The 12,457-nt window shown below is 52.9% G+C and overlaps 1 protein-coding gene across 1 annotated transcript in view; it reads left to right on the top strand.

Moving 5' to 3' along the window:
- The window catches only part of GRIK4 (glutamate ionotropic receptor kainate type subunit 4), a 178,642-nt gene that overhangs the window by 145,823 nt on the left and 20,362 nt on the right, over window positions 1-12,457 (top strand). The window contains exons 11-12 of the mRNA XM_017738362.1: window positions 4,768-4,875; window positions 5,827-6,030. Of these exons, the coding sequence (XP_017593851.1) occupies window positions 4,768-4,875; window positions 5,827-6,030 (312 nt within the window). The remainder of the gene's footprint in view (window positions 1-4,767; window positions 4,876-5,826; window positions 6,031-12,457) is intronic.

Genomic DNA, 12,457 nt, shown 5'->3' with positions numbered 1-12,457 from the left:
CCAAAGGCAGCCCTGCTGTGCCATAAATGGTTATTTTCTTGTTGCCAGCCTAGCTTCTTTTAATGAAAAGGACTAAATAAATCATTAGAAATATTTTAATTAAAGGAACAGGGTAAAGAACAGACATTCACATCCTGGAGACAATCTTGCTCCCGAGGGTTGTATGAACTGATTTGTTTGAAACACTTCTATTCCCTGCTTGGTTTTAACCAAGCTCATTTTAACTCTGCCCATTCCTCTCTTCCTCTCTTTCCATCTCCTCCTTTCTCTCCTTCCATCCAGTGGAGCCACAGGGGCTTCCAGCTCATCAGCTTTGATGGAGAGTTCACCGAATTTTGAGGCTGATCCAGCCAGCAAGCAAATTAGAGCCACTTAGATTCTCTAACTTGCTGCTGCTTTTGGGCAGGGAGAGGCAGGGCTTTTTGACATCCAATTTTTAATACGTTTATGTAACGCACCAAACACGTCCTTTCCTGATTTAGCTTAACCAGAGGAATTTTTTCCACAGCCATATGAGAGCTGCTCTCTCTGCTCGCAGGATGCTCCATAAAGCACAAGCTCATTAATGTGCTGGTGATCTATAGATCTGACAAGGGCTGGGTTTGGTAAATGTCATCCCTTTTATTTTTTTTTTCCCCCCTTTTCTTTGCCCCTCTAAAAACCACTGCAGAGTTCCAGCAGGGTGATTTGCTGTAAATCACCAGCTGAGGTTTGGGAGCTGCACGGGGGAAGGGAGCGAGGAGGGGCTGTGATTTAGGGAAGAGAAGGAGGAAGCTGCAGACCCTGACCCCAGCTCTCCCCATCCTAAGTGAGGCCGATCAGTCTCCACTTAACCACAGGCCCTGCTGGTGTCCTGAGACAGAGCAGTGAAGTGCTGGGGCTGTTAATTGGGATGTTGATGAGATACAGATGAGTTCCCCGCCGATAGCTCTGGGACCCTCCGCAGTCCCCGCCACATCAAACCTTTTTCATTTAGCAGCAGCTAATCAGCCTCGGTGGGACTGGTTCCTCTTCAGCTGCTACCCCCACGGACAGCTCAGGGACAGGTTCTGCCAAGAGCTCGATGACTTTTGCCCCCAGGATCTGACAAACTCCATGCGTGCCACCACAGCCCTGCCTGGGCTGTGCCAGGTGTCAGTTGTGTGGACCAGAGGGGAGATTTGGGGAGGAGGGGACATCTGGGGGATGCTGGTGGCCTCAGGGGTGAGGTGTGTGTGGTTCTTTGGTTTAACAGTTGATGCTTTCAGTGCTAATTTCAGTGGAGGAACTGTTGCCTCCTTTCCGTGCTGGCATCAGTGCTGTCACTCAGGAATCCAACCCCGTGGCAGCCCTGGGCTGTGTCCTCAGAGGGATTTCCTTTGTTTGTTTGTTTGATTCCCTTTTTCCCCTCCCCAGTCACTCCCAGATTCCCTCTCCTTAGGGTACCTTGACTGCATTATGCATTCCTTCCTTTTCCTGGGGACACGGAGAGGAGGAGATGATGAATGCAAGCTGTAGGACAGCACTTGTAATCAGAGCCCAGAAGGTGCCTGTTGTTGTCTGCCTGTTCCAAGAGCTGGATTCAGAGCTGCCTTTACCTTAATTTGAAGCTGAGAATGGGGATGGTAAATTCCTGTGGTGCCTCTGAAGCTTGTGGAGAAGTCTTGCCCTGTCATCCCTGTGCCTCCAGAAAAATAAGCAGAAGGTTTCATGAAAATCATTACTTTGAGTGGTCTTTCATCACCTCGCACCACGAGGAGCCTCAAAGCCTCTGCACAGAGGGTGGAAGGAGCGAGCCAGGAATGACCCACGTGGGGTTTTTCTTTGGAGATGAGAAATCTTCCAGTGCCACCAACCCAAATAACACCTTTGTGAGAGCAGCTGAATGGAGGCCCCTCATCTGCCCGTGGGGATGGAGCAGTGGCAGCAGCAGTGGCACTTCCCTGCTCCTTGCAGGCTCGAGGCTTTTTGGGCTGATTCATGCTCCCAGTTTCACAGTTTGTGTTTGCTCCCTGCCTTCACAAGGATGAACGAGGCAGACCTGCCTCGAGATGCCTGTGGGTGTTCCAGGATCTCCTTAGGGCACAGGGAGACGCTGGGAGGTGCTGAGATGATGCCGTGGGAGTTGCACATCTCTGAGGACGTGGAGGGAGCTTTCTCCATCAGGCCCTGGGCTGTCACCTGTCACCAGGTCACATAATCCTTCTCACAAAGGTGTTGAGCTCCAGCTTGCAGCCAGGTGCTTGTGCTGCCCTCGTTGCTCCTCTAGGACAGGTATCACTCCAGCTCCTCTGATCATTAGGAACCACTTCTCTGGTTTTTCAACCTGTTTATTTCTGGCTGGTTTGTGTGTATTTATTTTTGTTCCAGTGCCATCGTTTCAGCTTCAAAAAGCTGTTCTACCTCTTTGCTACAGACCTCCTCCACCTGCAGTATTTATACAGACCAATCACATCCACTTCTTAAAAACCCTGAGTCCTAAAAACCCTGAAGTCCTTGTCCAGAGCCTTAACAACAGGATGGTCTCATCCATGTCCGTGTGGAGCATTTGATTGTTATCTAAAAAACTTTGCAGATGGATATGTTTGCTGTTTTCCAGAGGCTCTTTATATGTAGATAGAGATGATTAAAATCACCTTGACATCCATCTTGCACAAGGGGGATGTGAGGAGGCCAGGCACCCTCTGACACTGCAGAAACAGCAGCGTGAGGAGCTTTGTCGCTGTGTGAGGGGCACAGTGGTGAGCTGGCACCCGCCAGGATGGGGGGAAGTGCCCCTGCACGTGGGATTGCATGGCCTTGGTGCTTTTAAAGGCAAGGTCAACCCTACAGCACTGTCAGAAGAAGAGGCAATTAGTCTCAGCACATGCCAGCAGGGGAGGGACAAATTGGAGAACAGCGAGGGCTGTTAAAATTAAAGTTAATCTGTCACTAATCTCTGGCTGAGAAATCCAAGAGGGAAGAAAAATTAGGCAATGTTTGTGAGTGATGACTCGATCTGAGAGGCGACTGCTGCAGAGGGGCTGGTGTTCAGCAGTCAGAGCAGGAGGAGACACTTCTGTGCTGAGCTGGGGAATTCAGGAGGGGTTCATCCCACATGGATTCAGACCCTGTGCAGGCCAGTGAAAGCTGTGCTCCAAGGGCTCCCTGCCCGTGAAATACGTGGGAAATCTCCCAGTTTGGGGCTGTTGTTCCCAGAGGTGAGTCCTGTACTAGGAATGGGCACAGCCCCGAGGCTGCCAGAGCTCCAGGAGTGTTTGGACAATGCTCTCAGGGACGCACAGGCTGGGATTGTTGGGGGGTCTGTGCAGGGCCAGGAGCTGGGCTTTGATGCTTCTGAGTGCAAAGCTGTCCTGCTTGCCCTTCCCACTGCTCCTTGTGCCTTGAGGAGGCTGGATTTGGGACTCCTCACAGATTCCCACTGTGGCTTGTCGGTCACTTGGGCTGGATTTGCACCCATACCTGGGAGAGGAAAGGACTTGGCCCTTCCCTCAACACCCAGAGGGATCCAGTCTGTGAGGGTGTCTGTGCTGGGCTCAGATCCGGGTGACCCCCAAGTCCTCGAGCCACTGGTCACACCAGAGGCCAAGTGGTGCTGAGAGCAGGCACGGAGACAATTCCAGGGCTCCAAACCACCTTCCCCCCCCGACCTAACAAGATTACTCAGTGACAGAAGGGAAAATCAATTAATTCCTCCCACCCTGACAGTGAGAGGATAGCCTGCCTCAGTCCCAGTGTCACAGGAGGGAGCTGGGCATGGATTTGCTCTGGAGGAGCTCTGAAGACCCCCAGCATCTTTAGGGTCACCTGCTACCTCTCAGGGCCACAGCACCCCACTACAGAGGTGTCAGAGGACGCCAGCAGAGTGCTGGAACCTGATGGGACAGAGGAGAAAAAGGAGGAGAAGGGGGTTCAGAGGGAGCTGGCCTCCATCAGCCACGAGTATCCACAAGGAAAAGCAGAGGAGGAAAAGCAGAGGCTCTTTTAAGGACAATAAGAGAGCAAGGGTTTAATTTGCATGCTCTGAATGAGCTGCTGGAGGTGCTGATCTCCCTGCCCAGAGCTCTGAGGGAGGGAGATTAGGCTCTTGAAGTTAAAATTAGGTTTTGTGGAATATTCCTCCCCCCGGCTGAAGGCAGTTGTGTCACAGCTGAGTCCTGCTGTCCTCCCCAGCGCTGGGAGGACTGGTCCCTGCCATCCACGCTGGGAATCTGGGTTTGCTGCAGCCATGATGATGCTTGGATGGGTAAATCGAGCTGTCGGTGGAGCTGTTGGGTGTGATGAGCCTGAATCAAAGGATTGGGAAGTGCTTAATTGTGGTAGTTAGGAGCTGGAAGAGGACATGAGTCGTGGAGCAGCACTACTGAGAAGGTGGCTTTGTCCCATCACCTGCCACCAAGGTGCATGGCAGAGGCTCCCAGCACCACGCTGGCAGGGACAAACCCGCAGGTTGGGGATTTCTGGCTAAGATGGACCCATTTGGTGGCATTTGGGGACAGCACACAAGGCTGTGTGGCTCCCAGGGAGCTGCCCAGCTCACAGCGTTGTCCCCGCGCAGGGCTCTGCAGGGAGGACGCGTGGGAAGGCAGCACAGGGCCGGGTTGGTGGCACTGCAGAGCAGGTGGGGTGTGCACAGCGGGTTAATCTCTCTGCTGACCCGTTCTGGGGTGCGTTGTGAAGGTAATGGAGCATCCCTAAACAGGCCAGCTCCGGGGTTGTCCCTCACCAGAGCCATATGGGCAGTGACTCGCCCTATACATCCCCTTATTGTGCTGTTTCTCTCTCCAGATTGGCCACTGGCACGTCTCTGAAGGGCTCAGCATGGACAAGAGGATCTTCTCCTCCAACATATCCGACAGCCTCTTCAACACCACGCTCATTGTCACCACCATCCTGGTAAGGGAGGGGGGCACCTGCAGTTCCCATCAGCTCCCGGCCAGCCCAGCCCTCAGGGGTGGGGTCAGCTGGAATATCGCTCCCTGGTCCTACCCCGCACCCTGTGGCATTTCCACGCTGAGTCCACAAAGGAGAGGAGAGCAAATCTCTAATTACAGCACGGGGAACAATTCCTGGCAGAGTAATTAAGCTCAAGTCGATGTTGTGTGGAAATGGTGTTTGATGGTTCAGAGGCAGCTGGGGGCAGGGCTGGGATGGGGACACGCTGCCATTCTGCATCCAGCTTGGAACTGGGCTCTTGTTTGGCCTGTGGAGTGGGAAGGGACATTTGCCCCTTCTACCCATAAAATTATAAATATTGGCCAAGATGGGCACGATTTTTATGAGAATTTCACATCCACAGGCACCACTGTCTGTGTTCAGTAGGTTCTCCTTCCAGGTGCTGCCTGTCCAGTGATGTTTTTGCTCCTTCTTTAAAGACACCCAAACTCCTGACTGTCTCCTCTTGCCCCACAAAGTTTGTTGAAAAGGAGACAGACTGGAGAAGTGGCTCTGTGCCAGGAGAGATTGAGGTCTGGATGTCCTGCCATGACTTGGAGCAGTCACTGGGCTGCCCTGGCACTTCCCAGCTGGAACCAGCTCCCAAATCATGATCCCTTAGCTCTGCTTCATGTCCTAAACTGGGATAAATCTGCTGCACCCCCCCACAGCAGAGGCCAGTGTGGAGACAGCTCTGAGAGCTTGGCACCACCTGAGCTCCCAAGCCTCCCATATCCAGGCTGACGGGCATTCATTGGGCTGGGATGTGCTTTTTGGGGTTGGAACTAGATGTTTTTGAAGGTTTCTTCCCAATCGACCCACCCTGTGAGCCTCTGGCGCTGCCCTCCCTGCTCCGTGCTGGCGGGACGCCTCGGCTAAGATGGGAATGACAGCTGCCCAGTTTCACTGCAGGAAAACCCTTACTTAATGCTGAAGTGGAACCACCAGGAGCTGGAAGGCAACGACCGCTACGAGGGCTTCTGCGTGGACATGCTGAAGGAGCTGGCGGAGATCCTGCGCTTCAACTACAAAATCCACCTGGTTGGGGACGGCGTCTACGGAGTCCCCGAGGCCAACGGCACCTGGACAGGGATGGTCGGGGAGCTGATAGCTCGGGTAAGTGGATTAGCTGCTCTTTTTAACTCTGCTCCGCTGGGATTTGGCGCTGCAAAGCCCCGGTGCTTCGTGAAGTGCTCCGGGAGGATGAGGATGGATGGGGTTTTAGTCCATGTGGGAGGCTTGGAGCAGAGGATTTCCACTTAATGTGTTCTGCTGGTGGAAAATGTGTTTCTTGGGGTGGTGTGACGGTGTGGGAAGAAGTCAGAGCAAGAACAGGGCCGTGGGATGCTCTCAGGGGTGCTCACTTTGTTGGAAAGGAGACCTGAACTCTGGGATTCTATATAAGAACTCGTTGCAGAGTTAATTATTAATGAAAACTTGCAACAGGAAAATGCACAGACTCTGGCAGGGCTTGGTACAAGCTGAAAACATTTACAAAACCAGACTGGGAAGGAGGCAAGGAAGAATCCCATTTCAGCCTAGAAAAGTTTTGGCAGATTCAGTTCAGCTGCTTAACTCGGTGCTGCTTTTGGAGAAGAACATTTTCTATTTCCTTGAAGTGCATGGCTTGAGTTCTTTTCACTGCTTTGCTCTGTGGAGCTGCTGCCCAGCAGCAAAGCTGAAAACTGAATTATTTTGCTGGGTTTGACAATAATTCTGCGTACACCTGGGCTCAGCCAGCCTGGACCCCCCGTCCCTGCTCTTTGTTTTCCTCTGTGTTCCTTCCCAGGCTTCCTGAAGCTTAAATACAGCTCGGAAAATGCTCTGAGATCCTTAGGAAAATAGGCTTAGCCCCAGCTAACAGTGGGATTGATGCTATTTAAGCTAATACCTCCTCACTGATTTCTACCCTGCCTTGTCATTACTGATGTGCCTGTGAGAGCCCAGTGACACTTTCCCAGCTGGTGACAAATCCACGGTGACGTGGATTGGTGATAATCCCCCCACTGTGGGAGAGAAGACCCTGAGTCATTTGCCTTCTGCAGAGCAGGAGGACAAGGGTCCAAATCCATCCCCTGTGGCTCCAGGCTGGGCTCTGAGGCTCCTGCCAGATCTTTCCTCCCTGGAAAATGAGCGTAGCTTCACTCTGTGGTTTATTGGGCACAGTGGAATTAGGTTGAAGGTTGGACTGGAGGATTTTGGAGGTGTTTTCCATGATTCTGTGGTCTTTAATGGTTCCATGATCTCTCAAAGATGCCCACTGGCACCGTCTGCTTCTTCCCCACATGGCGAAGGGTGATGCTCATCCCGCCTTAGGAGTTTCAACTCAGTGTTTGAGGTCAGCTGGGACAACTCTTTTTCTGAAAGAGGGAGGGATTTGGGGTTTTCAGAGGGTCACAGACAGGGCACTGAACAGACTGGAGACTCTCCTGAGCTGCCTCCCTGTCTCCTGGGTCACCCTTCCCAGAGCAGTCGCTCTCGACACCAGCTGAGATCCCACCTCCATCTGCTCTTTTAAAAGAGCTTCTGTGAGGCTGTTTGCAAATGCTCCAGGCTATTGGCATCGTTTTTATCCATCCTTGTGTCTGTGTGTGTGTACACACACACAATTACACTCCTGCAACATTCCTTTGGGGAGGCAGGAGGGAAGGAGCCGAGCGCAGCATCTGATCAAAGGGAGGGAGCAGCCATCAAACTTTTGGCCTACTAACCTTGGCAGTGCCTCTTCATTAAATGGGACCTTCTGGAGGGTTGTTTTTCTCCAGTGAAGAGTGTTTTAACTTCATCTTCACAGAGAAACCATTTGTTTCTTCTGCAGCTTGAGCCTTATTTAGGAGGATTTTTACTTCTGCGTCTGCAGGGCAGAGCTGTCAGAGCCTGTGAGGCTGGATCACAAATTGGAGAAGAGAAACAGCTTTGTCTGTTGTTCTCCCTATATCCCTGAGAGTTTTTAATAATGGTTTCAGCAAGTTTTTGATCAATCCCAGGGACTGGGCTCAGGTCAGCCAGGGCAGAGCTGTGTGTGCTTGGTGTTGAGTTTATTCAGCACTGCCTGGGGTGTTGTTTTTTGAGGGCTTTTCACTGTCCAAGGGGCTCCTCTCCATCCTTGACAGTCAGTCCCCAAGGGAGTTTGTCCTTGATTCCAGCCCCTTGTTCATCCCTGTCCCGTGGGATCCAGCAGATCTGTGCTGGGTGCACATGTTCCTCTTTCAGTGGATTTATCCCTTGAGCACTCTGCTCCTTTAGGACAGAGAGGGGATCAGTTGGGGCACAAACCTCTCAAAAAAGTCCCAAATCCTTCCCAGAATGAAAGCTTTTCCTCTGTCCAGCACAATATCACTGTAGGAAAGTGATTCCTCCATGACCCTGATCAGCCACCAGAAAATTAGGTTTAACTCACGCTCAATAATGTGCAGGACCAAAAGGTCACAGACTTACCCAGCTCCATGCAACACTTTCCCCGTAATCCCTCTGTGGCACGGAATCTTCTCAGAGCAACTCTAGGCTATTTGGGAAAAAAAAATGTTTCTTTCTATTGCTTCTAAATTAACCAGCTATTGATTTATTCTTAAGCGCTGGGAATTCCATTACAGCTAATTGTGCGCCGTGCTATGACTGAGCAGGATGCTGTGCTAACATAAATTTGCTGTTGACCCAAATTCACCAGTACATGTCTTATTGACCTGCTCACAAAACAGACTGGGAGGTAAGGAAGAGAGGGAATGGGCTGGCATGGGAATCCTGTACAGTTTGTGATCAGCTCATGGAGGTTTGGCTTGGGAGAAACCACTTGGAAGGACTCAGAATCACAGAATGGGGATTTAGTTCCAACCCCATTTACACCTTCCACTGTCCCAAGCTGCTTCCGCCCCCCCCCCCCAGACAGGACAGGACTCCTTCCCAATATTTCATCCTCCTCTCTCTCAGTTTGAAGCCTCTCCCCCTTGTCCTGTCACTCCAGTTCCTGATGAAGGGTCCCTCAAGCCCATTCTGTAGTGAAGGATGTCACCAGCCCAGACAAGCCTGGGCTAATTTGTCCCTCTGAGCACGCAGGACAGGGAGATTGAGCACCCTGCTCGTTCCTGGAGTGAGCAGGGCAGCAAAGTCGCTCTCCCTGTCAGCCTTCCTGGCTCTGGCACAGACAAACAAACAAGGGAGAACAGAAAATCTTCCCATCTCCTGCTTTCTGGCATCAGAGACTTAAAGGGCATTTGGGCTGGAAGAATTACATCCTGCTCCTTGCTGCTGCAGTGCAGCTCTGGCTCAGAGTCCCTGATGGTGTCTGCACTTCCCCTTCTCTCTCTCTCCAGCTCATCCTCGAGCTGAAATGAATCCTTTGGCACGGCACAGACCAAGGGATGTATTTTCACAGCAACATGACAGCCTTGGCCTTGTCCCACCACCCCGGCCTTTGCTCTCCTGCCTTGAATCTGGCCAGGATCAGTGGTGACCAAAGCTCTTTGTAAAGTGAGGGACGTGAAGTTGTCCATCTTGTCCAGCCTCAGGAGCAGCAACACCAAGAACAGGAAACCCCTTAAAGCTTTGGGGTGCTGGTTTTCCTTGCTGGAGGACGGGTGCTGCTTTCCCTTCAGCTGCTCCAAAGCTGGAGAGCGGCAGGAAGGGGAAAGGGAGGAGAAAACTCTCCAGAACTGGCAGAGTCCTGGTGGGTGTTGGTGTGTGGAGAGAAGAGCTGAGTGTGGGTGAGGGAGGCAGCGGGACGGGGTTTGCAGGCTGTCGTGGTGGCAGCTGTGACAAGGGGGCTCCAGGAGAGGCTGGGAAGGGAGCAGCTGTGGGTTTTTGTGCAACCACGGCGAGGGGATGGGCAGAGGGGTCTGCAAAGCGCTGCTGAGACATCAAACACAGGGTGGGGTGAGCTGGGCTGGTCTCACTGCTGTCCCTCTGTGCTTTGGGTCCCCATTCCTGGTGCTTCACCTCAGCTGGCTTTGCCGTGGGCAGAGTGAACACCTGGCACAGGCTTTGTCCTCCCAGCCACAGAGAGAGTCCAGCTGAGGCAGGGTGGGCGAGGGCAGACTCGAGGCTGACATCTGCACTGAGTGCTGGTCACCCACCCCGGGCTGTGGCCTGCAGGGAGAGCTGCAGCCTCCGGGATTTGCAGGCTGTCACTTCCGATACAGCAGAACCCACACTTGTCCTTAAAAAATCCCCAAACACCTGTTTGGAGTGACCCTCCTGCCTTTAAATGCAGGAATAGGCATTTGAGCTTCATGGAGTTGTGTGGAACAGCAGAAAACCTCTGGAGATGATCCTGCAGGGAGCAGGGTCACCTCCAGCTGGGTGGGTTCCCCGCGGGGCAACAACCCCGTGCTGGTGCTGCTGGCTCTGCAGTCGGGTAATACCTGGCAGCCAGGAGGCTCCTGGAGCTTGAACAGCAATTTCACCTTTCTGGGAGGCTTTTTGAGCACAGGGACAGGGTAGAAAAAGGTTTTGCTGCCTCTGCTCACGCTGGCAGGGCTCCGTGGGCAGCGCTGGTGACAACACCGCTGTCATGCGCACCCAGGGGATGCGGCATCCAAGGAGCTGTTCAAGCGAGGGACTCCTGCTCCTGAAAGAGATCCCAGCCCTGTGCTCCCAGAGCTGTCCTGGCTTGTTTTCCAGGTGTTTGACACAGACACAGCTCCGCTGGCACCTTCTCCCTGTGCTGTGTCCCCGCAGCCCAGCGGAGGGCTGGGAATCGCTGTGGGGCCGGAGCTGGGCTGTTCTCCCGGCTGGTTCCTGCTATCCCTTGCTGTGGGAGGCTTTGCTGGGATGCTCTCCGGGCTGGGGCTGACGTCAGGCTCCATTCATCACCATTAGCACCGAGCTGAGCCCTGCCAGCCCAGCGGAGAGGGGGTGGAAGCCGCCTCTGGACTGGCAGTCCCTGCAATTTGCTCCTGAAGGATGCTTAATTGTTGTTCCTCCTCGGGAGCCCGGCTCAGCCCCCGTGTTTAATGTCCTTTCCAGAGCCCCGATGCAGGCAGAGCCCACGGGAATGCCAGGTAGGGTGGCGGTGCTGGCAGCTTTTGTCTGGCACGCCAGCCCACCTGGGTTTCCTCTCACCTAGCGAGGGTTTGGCCTTGTTTAGGCGGTGTTTTGTCAAGAGAAGCGGCTGTCTCCGCTCCCAAAAAGCTCTGGGTCGTTTTCAAAGCCTATTTCACGCCGACATTTATAGCTGCAACTGTGCTGGGAGGATGAAAACCAACCCCTCTTTCCCCCCTCTTTGCCTCCTGTTTTTCCCTCTCCCCAGAGCCCAGATGTGGACAGAGTGCAGGGGCACAAGGCAAAATCCATTTCTCCTCCCCCAGGGCATCCCTTAGCCCAGAAAATCCCAACACCTACCTGTGCTCAGGTGGGGGAGGCTGGAGGGGACTCAGGTCTGCAGAGCTCCACTGAGCTCGGTGAATCACAAGAAGTTTTGTCAGGAAGCAGAGCTGAAAGCATGAAATGGATGAAATTCAGGCAGAGAATTCTTTGCATGCCATTGCCAGATCAAAGTTTCCTGCTATCAGAGATCAGCTCTTAACTTGCATGACTGAGCCTGCAGAGAGAAGAGAAGAGTGATGAGGAGCTGGGGCTCTGCTGCAGAAAGTTCGGATGTGGCAGGAGTCCTAAAAAGTTGGCAGGGAGTGAGCAGAAGGAATAACTCTGGTGGAATGGCAGAAGCCGCTGGAGATGAGAGAAGGGAGCTGGGCACAAAGTCAGAGTGCCCAGGGAAGGCTGTGCTGGGTCTGTGCTCCCTGGGCACAGGGAGGGGGATGGATTTTGTCGTGTTTTGTGTAGGGAAGAGCATCTCAAGGTGCTGCTGCCTACGTTCAGCAACCCCGAGATGTTCAGGGAACAACCAAGATGTTGCTTCTCCCCAGGGAATGGTCAGGACCCCAAAGGTGGGTAAACGTGGGGACAGAGCTGCTCCTTCCATCAGCACTTCTGTATTTGCCCCCAAAATGAAAATTTCCTGGAAGCTTTGCCATGAAACACTCCTGTCGTGGCATTTTTACCCTCTCTTTTAGTCTGTGGCTTTGCTGGTGGAATTGTGTTCAGTTTGGAGAACTGGGAGAAGAATTCAGACTAAGCTGTGTCTGCACCGGGGGCTTTGCTGGGAGAGCTCTCCCTGGGACAGTGGTACCTACAAACCTTTTAAGTAGAGACAAGAGAGGTTCAGGGAGCTTTAGGCTTTCCTTGTAGATAAAATTCTCCACATGCCACGTTCCAGAGATGAGCTGATCCCATTTTAGTAATCTGCCGGTGTTTACCCAGGGCTCAACTGCTCGCACACCACGTTTGGATTATTGGTGTCTTTTAAAAAGCCTCTGGGTAAATGTCTGGCTATGCAGAAATTCTCCTCAGCTCATAATTCATTCCAGCCTGAACCTCTTAGGAATCTGTAAGAGCTGCTTGGAAACAAAAAACCTGGTGCTGAGCATGTCCAAGCAGCCCTGCATGGCCTGTGAAGTGTCACCTTCTCCGTGACCCCTTCCTGGGCTCCTGCGTGGCCTTGCCTTGCCTTGCCTTGCCTTGCCTTGCCTTGCCTTGCCTTGCCTTGCCT

The sequence above is a fragment of the Corvus brachyrhynchos genome, unplaced genomic scaffold (genome assembly GCF_000691975.1).
Source record: "Corvus brachyrhynchos isolate BGI_N302 unplaced genomic scaffold, ASM69197v1 scaffold46, whole genome shotgun sequence".
NCBI lineage: Eukaryota > Metazoa > Chordata > Aves > Passeriformes > Corvidae > Corvus > Corvus brachyrhynchos.
The sequence above is the reverse complement of the archived record's forward strand: the minus strand, read 5'-3'. Positions and strand labels throughout refer to the sequence as shown.